The 11692-nt window shown below is 37.3% G+C and overlaps 1 protein-coding gene across 1 annotated transcript in view; it reads left to right on the top strand.

Moving 5' to 3' along the window:
* MAN2A2 (mannosidase alpha class 2A member 2) overlaps nt 1-11692 on the top strand; it is a gene marked incomplete in the record, with an annotated part of 99434 nt that overhangs the window by 86276 nt on the left and 1466 nt on the right. Inside the window, 7 exon segments of the mRNA XM_072402755.1 lie at nt 74-188; nt 2091-2224; nt 3867-4008; nt 4199-4332; nt 7052-7129; nt 9665-9859; nt 9982-10092. Coding sequence (XP_072258856.1) covers nt 74-188; nt 2091-2224; nt 3867-4008; nt 4199-4332; nt 7052-7129; nt 9665-9859; nt 9982-10092 — 909 coding nt within the window.

Below are 11692 nucleotides of genomic sequence, written 5' to 3'. Positions count from 1 at the left end.
TTTTTTTTAGATAACTCAAACCTGTCCGCAGTTTTTGCAGTGTCTGTAGTTATGTATGTTTTTATTATTGCAGCCGTATACCCCTAAAGATCCCCCTGTGGTAAGAATTACTGAGGGCCCATTCTTTTCAGAAGTGACTTGTCTATTTCAGCATGTTCAGCAGACCATGAGGCTTTACAACTTACCAGGTCAGTTATTTTAAAACATTTTTTTTTAATTTATGGATATCAATTTTATATTAATTTAATAAAGGTATTCTTTTAACCCCCCCAGCTTCACACATACACCAGCGTTCTTAGAAGACGTGGGCCCATTTTAGACATGTGGTCCTAAATTCCAACTCCTGGGTGCCCCCATATGAACTCAGGAGCAGTTTTAGAGTAAACCACAGCATATGCTTTATAAATGCTTTATTGTGCAGTTAGGGTTGAGATGCAGCAACTGCACAGGCAGAAGCACTAAATCCATTCTGCAACACAAAAGCAACTGAATGGGAGCAATTAGGAATAAAGAACAGTTCTGCAGTTTGCTGCAAGTCTGATAGGGTCCTAGGCTTGCCTGTCTTGTCCTTGCTCCTGGTAGATCTTAATGTGTCGGCGCTATATAAATACTGTGTAATAATAATAATAATAATAATAGGACATTCAGTATTGAGATGCATAATAGACAATTATACATATACTGTATAATATATGCTTGCACAACCCCAAAGGTTCTTTTATCCTCATGGTTCATTACTTACATTCTCATTTGCAAATTAATTGCATTTCTTCATTCCTAAATGGTAGTTTGAAACATTACCAATATTGTTGCCCCCAGGGATGCCCCTGTGCTGGGCAATTCTCTCCATCACAATCCTGGCACTTACAGTATTTTGTAGAGTTATATAAGCAATTGATTGTTCCTTAGTCTCACACTTTCTGACTTTCAATATACATCATTTCTTTTTAATGGATTCCAGGTTTGCTGTATCACCCAGGTTCGCTAATGAAAGTGTATCTTCTCCAGCCTTGGGGAGCTGTAATAAATCAGGTCCATTTAGTGAGACTGAATAAATGTCAGCATGATTGTGTAATGGCTTCAAAGCCGGCTCAGCACGATTTGGACATAATTATGAAGTAAAAATGTCAGATTGTAAGCTATAACATGTGAAACCCCTGAAAAGTGCTGTAATTCATACACAGATTTTTCCGAGGTCTTACCGTTATTCAAAGGTCGGATTCCCCAGTTATTTTACATTTACAGCATTTTATAAATCCACTCATACTGACCCTATATTAAAATTAACATTACAAAAAAATTCAGTCATAGGACAATGGTTGGGGCAGGCTCAGCTATTCAAAATGCTTATTTATTCATTTATTCCAACAACATAGCACTTTCATTTCAATGTGTGGTGAAGTGCCCTTCATGTCCCTTTCCTGTGGTTATAAGTATCAGATTGTTGCTTTGAAATAAATGGTGTTCATATTTCCATTAGTGAGTAGCAGATTACATTACTAAGGACATTTAGAAAAAAAAAGTGTGCTGGGCCAGAATTTATACAGTTTGGATAACGAATACTGTATATCGCACCTTTTGGACCCTTTTTTGTTTCAATATTTAGTAAATAATAAAAAAGGTAATTTGCTGATTGTATATTTTATTATTGGTTGAATATTTTTTTTATTGCTGTGTATATTTTATTATTGATTTTATATTTTATTATTGCTTTTTATTTTTTAATACCGGTTGTATATTTTTTTATTACTCCTTATATTTTATTATTGGTTGAATATTTTATTATTGCTCTGTACATTATTTTAATGGTTGTATACTTTATTATTTCTCTGTATATTTTATTGGTTGTATATTTTATTTTTCCTCTTTATATTTTATTATTGCTCAGTATATTTTAATATTGGTTGAATATTTTATTATTACCCTGTATCATTTATTAATGGTTGTATACTTTATTATTTCTCTGTGTATTTTATTGGTTGTATGTTTTTTTTTATTGCTCCATAATTGCCTGTTTTGCTCTTTTTATTTGTCCCATTTGCATAGTCTTTGTCTATTTTTCTGACTTCCAGTACTTCTTTCCTTGACAGGAACAGAAGGTCTTTCTCTAGATGTCAGTTCACTCATTGATATCCGTGATCATGTCAATAAGGAGATTGCTATGCGGCTAAGCACAGACATACAGAGTGGAGACACGTTCTATACAGACATTAATGGCTTTCAGGTTTCTAGCTTTCCTTTTCTCACAGTATACAGTCTTCAAATTATTTGTTGTTATATTGCTTTTTGGCTTCATGCTTTGATCTGAATCTTTTTTTTGCCAGTATCTCTGCACAGGATAGGGAACTTTTGGTTGTAGCCTTGGTGGGGAATTGCCCAATACTTTCAGCACAAGAGAACATAAGGATATATCTGCTACGATTTGCTTTAGGGTTGGAAGTGAATAGCAGTTTATAGCAAACTAGTTTTTGAGATCTTGCTGCAATAATAAATGATTCTCTAATACTGAATACTAGATTTTAGTAAATGTCTGTGCCTCGTATGGTAAAGCTCAAAATTGTACAAATATCAAAACCGGTATTGCTAAAATGACCTGTACAGGAGTCTTCCTATCCATAGTCTTGACAGGCACTACAGTTACATGGTCAAAATCTGCCTATGCAGTATTCTCCTCATAAATATTTTTAAGCTGGGTGGGAAGAAGCTGTAGACAGGTGGTATACAGGGCCCCTGTATTGTGACCAATTTTTTAGTGCCAGGTGGTGCGCCCGGCTGAAAGGGGCTGGGGAGAACACTGGTATGGGAAAAAACAAAGGTCCAACATACCCAATGCTCGCTCTCCCTGCAGAAAATGTTGCTTATTGCAAGTGTAAATATGAATAAAGGAGCTATAGAGGAGACAACTGTAAAAGACTTAAAAGGTGTTCCAATTTATCAATTAGTTTTCAATTTAACTACAAATGGCCTTTAAACTTAAGGTTTCTAAATTTAGAGCTTTATATTATGTGCTTGGTTGTGCATTAGGTTCAGGGTTAGACTAATCTAGATTGAGAGATTCACTCGGAATGGAACCCAAAATTTGCACCTTTTTACCAGTTCACTGCAACTTTGCCATGCATTGTTGTCGGTTTGTGCTTCCAAAAAGGACATGTTGGGGTGCAAAACACAGCAAAGCGCAGAAAATGCAGCACACAGTTGTAGTGGGAATGAGGCCTTGCTTGTTTATGGCTATAAAGAAAAAGAGAAAGTGGAGGAAAAACAACTTTTCGGAGATGCCCCCTGAGCTAGCAGAAAGAGGAAATATTCCAGTAGAGATAACTGTCTCTATTGGAATATTTCCTTAGTTAAAAAGGGAATTCAATTTTATTTTTGGAGAGAATTTTTGGAAACTGATAGAAACTTCCCTCAGTGGTGGTAATAGATGGACTTTTGGCTTTACCTACACTTTAAATAAAATGACTTATTGTAAACAGCTATTTTGTGTGGTTAGTAATGCTAATATTGCCTTCGGAACCAGCACTCCATCATACCAAGCATGACTAACTCCGACATTTCAGATCACCTTTTCCAAGTCTTGTATTGAATGCCAGCATTTTACAAAGCTTTGAATACAAACCCAGTCATTTATTAAGCTTTATAAAACAACAGGCTTACATTTTCCAGAACTACGTTTTAATCATAGCTGTAACAAGACCCAGTGTCACGTACCGATGGGATTGCCAGATTCTACACGTCTGTTTAGTTGATGGGCCTATTACATACTGTCCTGCTCATTCCAAGATTGTCAAGCAGCTGACATGTTTATCTGGGCTATGAATCATCCGTCCTCACTTTTTTCTTGTTATCTTCTGTCTACTTCCCTTTAGGTTCAGACTAGGAAGTTTTTTAAAAAACTTCCCCTCCAAGCCAACTTCTACCCAATGCCAGTGATGGCCTATATCCAGGATGAGAAGAGTAGATTAACTTTGCATACGGCACAGGCTCTTGGTGTCTCCAGCTTGAAGAGTGGTGAGTGGCACAACACATCAGTGGTTTGGAAAATCTATTATAATCTCTTTTATTGATCACTTTCTCAGATATTTATTTGCCTTGCTATACATCAAATGTGTTTTTCAGTGTAATTTTTCTCAATACAATTGTTACAAAACTCCATAAAAATGTCCACCAATGTGCTACAGAGTAACACTGCCTATTGTAGGTCAGCTGGAGGTTATATTGGACCGACGCCTAATGCAAGATGATAATCGTGGTCTTGGTCAAGGTTTAAAGGATAACAAGCGCACGTGCAACAAGTTTCGCATCCTACTGGAAAAGAGATCATCCGGCAATAAGGTAATACAAATCAATATAATTCCTGGTATTGTGCGGTATTGTAGATTTAGGCTGGCTGGCAAAGCATGCTGAGAGTTTTAGACCCAATGCATCTAGAAAACCTCAGGCTGCTTGTCCCTTGTCTAGTCAAAGCAAAATCGCAGCAAGAATCTTCTAGCATTTCAACGTTTAGGGATATTTTCCTAAATAGGGCTCAAGAAGCCTCCTATACTCCATTCTAATTGACCATACACCATCATGTCTGGTTGCTTGACCTAAGTATTATATAGTTTGATCTTTGTCGGATTTCTGTGGCCTTATTATAAAGGATTAGCTGTTCAAAGCCCGAACCAAAGTGGTGATTTATAGACCGTCATTTCACTTTTCATTTAATAGCCAGTTGCTGCATATCCATCGGACAGTTTTCCCAATGTTGATAATGGTCCAAAGAATGGTTTACCAGTATGGATTGCTGTGGTCATAGTATCACCAACCCTGTGATGAACCCTCATATATTTTATCGTCTGGTTTCATGTAATAATCTAGATGGGTGTCTCTCAACCAAGGTTCCTACAGAGGTTGCAAGGGGTTCCCTGAGCAATGAGCACTTGTGTCTCCGAAGTCAATTTAGGTGACACTGATGCTCATTTTGGCTATCTGTAAGGGTGACACAATGGCCATCAATGTAAGCGGCATTCCTCCCACTGACCGCCACATTAATATACTGTGAGCTGTGGATATAGTAATCATAGCAAGGGGTTCCCTGAAGACCTGAAAGTTATTAAAAGGGTTCCCCGTTGTTAAAAGGTTGAAAAAAGCTGATCTAGATGAACTTGATATTCTCACTGCTACACGTCTGTGGATGTCTCAGGTTAGAGATGTTCATAGCATTATAAATGATGTTAGAGATTTATTGCCTTAAGAAAATCCATTTTATTTATTCCAAACTGTATGTTACTGGGAGGGCTTGGCACGGGGTGCAGGAGGACCCCTTTACCCTAACGTGGTATGGACCAATGTCAACGAGACTGTTCTTCCATTTTCATTCCCTTTGTACAGTTATTTCTATAAGGTTCCTCTTTTACAAGACCTGGATTGAGTGAACATCAGTGCACCCAGTGAACAATCCATATAAATATTAGTAAGACATTATGTATAGAACTGCTATATTATTGTAAATGATAACTAAAGTAAATATTTTATAAAAAAAAGGAGTTTCTTACACTGTGATAGTTTAAGGAGGAAATAATAGTACAGTATTGGCTAATATGCACCTATCTATAAAAAGCTCAACTAAACCCAAAATTGAACAAGGCAAATTCTTAACGCAATAATGTTGATTACTGTAAAAAAGAACTTTTGGAACTGAACTTTTTCCAAATGAAAAAAACAGCACAAAGCTGTTCACATATATATATATATATATATATATATATATATATATATATATATCCAGGATCTATTTGTGAATTTTTGTTTTCAGTTAATAGATTGAAGTCCTGCTCACAACCTATTTCACCTACCTTAGCCTGGTTAACACTGTAATGCAGGAATTCTGAGTATTATGCATTGACATCTGTTGTTCTTTCTACTTTGGGTGTTGCATGGACACATCTGATTGACTTTCCCTATTGATTGAAAGAAAATGAGCTGTAGTGCAACGTGCATTGACAATTGGTCCAGGAAGCATTACCTGTCCACTATTTTGCTTCCTTACAATTTGTATTCAATTATCAACCAAATTGCTATTGGAATTTGCCATGTTTTGTAAATTTAGGGTTTATTTGGAATTTTAGCTTAACACACTGGATATGTTGCAATAAGATACATTAAAGCAGTAGTCGCCAACTGGTGGTTCGCAAGAAATTTTTGGTGGTGTGCGGCTCTTGCCGCTGTGCCCCCCAGTGGGGTCAGGATAAAGACCCCGCTGGGGGCCGCACCCGGCAGGGCTGTGGACCATGTCTCCCATACAGATCACAGGCTCAGGGCAGTGGACGGGTTGTGTCTCTGCACTCAGACCTGTGATGGGAGAGTGGTCAGGTTCTGGCATTATGATGTCATTCTGGGTGAAGTTTCCTCCATTTTGAGTGACACACGGCTCCTCGCACATGCGCAGTCCAGAGTCCGTAAATCTAGTGGTCCGTGAGCTCCAAGAGGTTGGCAACCACTGTAATAAAGGACATAAAATCCCAGTTATGAGTGCTGTAATCCAGTTGGTTGCTGTTATTGCACATCGTTATGTTGTATTAAGCTCTATTGTGCACTATAAATATCAAATTATAAATTACCTTTGTACACAATTGTCTTGATTCCACAGTTCGTAGCTAATAAGTCTGCTGTTACCAGAATGAGTACGGATCAATCATTCTGGGTGCTGATCACACTTGGCAGGTCATTTTCTGTGGATCTCCAGGAATAAAATGACATTTTCATATGTGATATCTGTTAATTATTTCATGTATTATCCCCCTTTTTAATGTATCCTAAAGTCTTTGCATTTGTGTTCTGTACTCCCCACGTTGTATATAAGCCATTGTGTTAAACTCTTGTCTATTGTTCCCTAGTCCATAGCCATAATGTGTATTATTACAATCCCAAGTAGTCTGTGCCAGTATGTCATCGACTTATTGATCTGTGAATCATGGTCTGACTTTGTGTATGACCTTTTCCCATCAACATCCGAACATTTATCGCCTCTTCCATTTCATTATTCCCTTGTTCACCATAATCCTTCCGCCAGCTCTCCAGCTTCCTTTCTAAACTGCTTTCCAAGTTTAGAAATCTGGCATTATCCATCATGAGGAGCAGCAGCGATGAGGTAATTCTTCACAGGGCAAAACTTAGATTGGCTTTGTAGCTTTGTGCGTTGTAGTTAGCGGCTTGTAGACGCTTTGTAGCATAGAGTCTGTGACCTATTAAAGTAAATGTCTTCTTGTCGCCAAGACTGTCAATACTTCCCGTTTTGTGGTGCGTGCTTTGTAAGTACAACATGTATTCATACATACAGAATATTGTGTTTGGGAACATTTCCTGCACCTGTCAAAATGAAAAAGCAACTTGTCAAAGCCACATCAAGCACTTGAAGCCTCTTTGAATCCTCTGCAAGGATCAGAAGACATGAAGTGATATGAATACAATGCACAATTACATGCCACATGATTGCGTTTTGTCGGTCTTGATTGTGTTCTACAGAACAAAATAAACATTACTAAAGAATGACAATCCACAATAAAAATTGGCACCCTTCTTTATGTGATCAGAGCAAACCAAGCTTTCAAGGACACTAAGGGCCCCGTCCATTAAGGTGACTGTAAATTGAATCTGATCAAGTAAAAAATATCCATGATTGGTATTGTGGAGCATCCAAAATGTTAATATCCTAGATATAGCTAGCTGTACACAAATTGTCATTGATTATAAATTGGACCAATTAATTGGTTTGGGTGCCAAAACCTTATTGTCCAAGAATATTATCTATAGAAAAAGGAGAGAGAAGAAGTAGGAGGGCTTTTTGAAGTCACAAAACAAATTAGTTAAGTAAAAAACAACTCATAATTTTATTTAGGTACAAAAAGCTTTAAAATAATATTAAAACACTGTTACAGAGTAACACAAGAAAGGTGCTTTAGCCACACCAAATGCATCGATAAACAGTCATAAACTTGTGTATATTTCATAAATCAAGGGACAGGGCCTGATCCCGATGCGTTTCACCCAGGAGGGGATACAGAGACCCTCATATTTAAGATGGATATATAAGTACCAATAATAGTTTAAAGTATACAATAATGCAATAAAGGATAAAACAACTCTTGCGGTATTCAGGACTATTGGGATGATAGTAATTGTAGTAAAAGCATGAAAATGTAGAGCATCAGCTTCTTCATTAATGAGTGCCAACACTGTGCCACATGGTGTGAAATAATCTCATCCTCGCGTTTCTATTTAAAAAGTTTTTGTAAAAGTAAAAACGTATCTCTAGGAATACTTCATAACTTTTATTTATTACACCATCCATTGCACCCCACAGGATGACTTCACAAGCTGAACTGTATAGGAGGACATACTGATATAGGTCAGATGACTGGTGTTCCATGTTTATTTCTTCTCATAATTTCTGATTTGGAGCAGATCCTAGGACTCTGATGTTGCACCCCATAAATGTTTGATACTTCCTCTGAATTAGGGCTCCTAGCTGTCCCTCTTTCAAAATCAGGCAGCCTGATTCCCTCCACTCTCCAATGAAGAATATTGGATGTAGAATTACAGACAAATGGTATGGGGTATGTACTCCTCTGGTATCAGAAGTAGTTTTTTATTGCTAGGCATGCACTATGCAATTTTCTCTGCAGTGTTTAACCCACATTTTTTTTAAGCTGGATGGTAAGAAATTGTAGGTGGGTGGTAGCCCCTGTATTGTGACCCATACATCCAAAAACAGTCGGTGGTTACTGAAAAGTGCCAGGTGGTGTGCCCAGCTCAAAGGGGCTGGGGAGAACGCTGCTCTGGATGGCATTTTCCATTAGGATTACAAACTATTAATAAACTGATCCTTTGTGATTGAAGACAAGTATTCAGTGTACCATCAATTTATTCCATTATTCAGCTTTATTTAAAAAAAGCATAAAAAAATTGAATCAGCCTTTTATGAGATGGGGACCATTATTTGAATTACTTAAAAGAAATTAACTTTTTGCATGATTGCTGGCCAATGTATACCCTGGCTTTTAGAAACCTGTCTTTAGCCAGCAATTCAGAATTTTGTGCAGAATATCCTATAGGGAAAATGAGGAACCCTCATCATGACAGCAACACATGGTGTGACATTGGCACCTAGGAGCCAGGGACCTTATTGTTAATGTAAGACTGCAGCAAGAGACTCTACCAGTCAACAACTCAAAGCTGAAATATAAAATTAGAATAAATTGATCATTAAGGTCTCATTTACACTGACTCTTTCGATTGCCTGGAACATCACATATATGCATTTATCGAGGCATTTTGCAAGGATTTATAATGTTTAAATGGGGCCATTCTCCTTTGTGTGGCAATGGAGAGTGGAAAAATTATCAGAAATGTGCATAATTACTCCATCATTTTTTGAAGACCTTCAGTTCATTCCTATTTCGATGTGCCTGTTACGTTTTGTTTGACACCCAACAACATGTTTGCTGACACATTATCATGAATGAGGATTTTACCCGGAGCATTGAAATGCTGGGACGCAGTCAGTGTAAACTAGGCCTTAATTGCACACTACTCAATAATTAAAGAATGTTGGAGAAGATGACATGAAGTCCTTCAGATCTGAGCACAGGTATGACGTTCTCTGTCTTTGTTTTGTTTTTTTTAGAGTCCATCAACCCAGCTAGTCAGCTTCCCTTCCCTTCTCAGTCACATAACGTCTATGCACTTGAACCATGAGCTCCTGGTGATGCCAGTAACCAATGACAAAGGTGGAGGTCCAGCTCTAAAATCATTTTTACCACTTTCTGCCACTTTACCATGTGACATTCACATCCTCAATCTGAGGACTCTCCAGGCAGAGGTAAGCATGGATACAATTGTGTTGCAACGATCAATGTAAGATTTTCATATTTTACATGATTGCAAAAATATCATTGACTTATAACTGCATGGATCAAATGTAATATTAATTGTACTTTATAGGATGATGGAATACCATCCCTAGACACTGCACTGATCTTACACCGAAAAGGTTTCGATTGTGGACTGGAAGCAAAAAATCTTGGCTTCAATTGTACCACAAGTCAAGGAAAGGTATTCATTTTTGATCAATACAAATGCTCATTGTAAATGGGGAATGCATCTTTTATATACGATCTGGAGTTTAAAAACTATTGTCAACCACTGGTGGGGTAATTCTACGAATAATGCAACCTAATGACACATCATTACTCCAGGCCACTCTACTGCATATAGCCAACTTCATTTCTTCTTTATATTTTGCTTTGACAGTTCTGCACACAAGGGTACTATATTTTACCTATACAATTGTTTTGGTTTTTTTGATGCAATAGTTAAATCCATTTGGAATTCTGATCACTATTATTCTAAATCTGTACTTGTAATGAAGAATCAGTATTATGTACCAACATGGCCACTCTATGTACAACTATAAATCAATATCTTACCATCAGCAAGCTGCTAATTTCCGTTTAGATTCCCTTCAGATTCCTTCATTTTATCAGATCAGAAATCAGATAGAAAGCGTCCTCTGTATAGTGGCCCAATTCTGTATACTCAACTTGGTTGTACAGTGATGTAGGTGAAGAACAAAATTAAAGTTTTTAAAAATAGCAATATGGGACTTTTTAGGAACAATAAAATTTACAGCTTTATTTGTACATATTTATTGATAAAAAAACACAGAATTTAACTGTTATACATGTGACCTTCATCAATTACATTGATTGTCCATCAGTAATGTGTTCCCTATGCGTTTCGCTTGACTTGCTTCATCAGGGAAAACAAGTGTTTATGTATCAAAAACTGTACGTAATCCATCATATATCCAAGCTTGGTCACAAACTTTAGAAATATCAGTGCCTTGTGTACGAGCATCCAGGACTGTTTTTGTTAAGCTTGAAATCATGACAAGTCTTGAGCTGTATGATATAGCAGCCCCATGCTAGGATGTAGACCCATCTTCTATGCACCAAAGATCTCCCGTGATAGTCGATCTTCTGCAGTCTTGGGGAGTGCTGATATATAATAGCCCATTGTGTGCTCTAACCAATTGCTGCCCACTTTTTATTATTATTAGTAGTAGTACTACTCGGTATTTATAGCGTCATCATATTACACAGCGCTGTACAAAGTCCATAGCCATGTCACTAGCTGTCCCTCAAAGGGATCACAATCTAATGTCCCTACCATAGTCATATGTCCTTAATACAGTCTAAGGTCGATTTTTCGATTAGCCAATTAACCTAACTGCATGTTTTTGGAATGTAGGGGGAAACCAGAGTACCCAGGGAAAACCCACACAAACACGGGGAACCTACAAACTCCATGCAGATAGTGTCGAACCTGGCACCTAGCTCTAGTGCTAACCATCGAGCCACTATGCTGCACTTTTTAGAATTCTTTCTTATAGTTCTTAATCAAATAGTGGGAATAATCCTGCAGGGAATGCTGCAAAATAGGATTATGATGTATGTGAGTATTGCAGGGTGTGAAGCCGAGCGTGCTCACATACATCATAATCTTATTTTGCAGCATTCCCTGCAGGATTGTTCCCACTATTTGGTTAAGAACTATAGTTTGAACTAATGAAATTGTATTATTTAGTTTGAAAAAGAAATAAATATTATTTCTTTTTCTCCATATGTGATGATAAATATACGTTTTTTTTTTT

The sequence above is a fragment of the Pyxicephalus adspersus genome, chromosome 2 (assembly GCF_032062135.1).
Source record: "Pyxicephalus adspersus chromosome 2, UCB_Pads_2.0, whole genome shotgun sequence".
In the NCBI taxonomy this organism is placed as follows: domain Eukaryota; kingdom Metazoa; phylum Chordata; class Amphibia; order Anura; family Pyxicephalidae; genus Pyxicephalus; species Pyxicephalus adspersus.
Note: the sequence above shows the minus strand (reverse complement) of the source record. Positions and strands in the feature narration are given on the sequence as shown.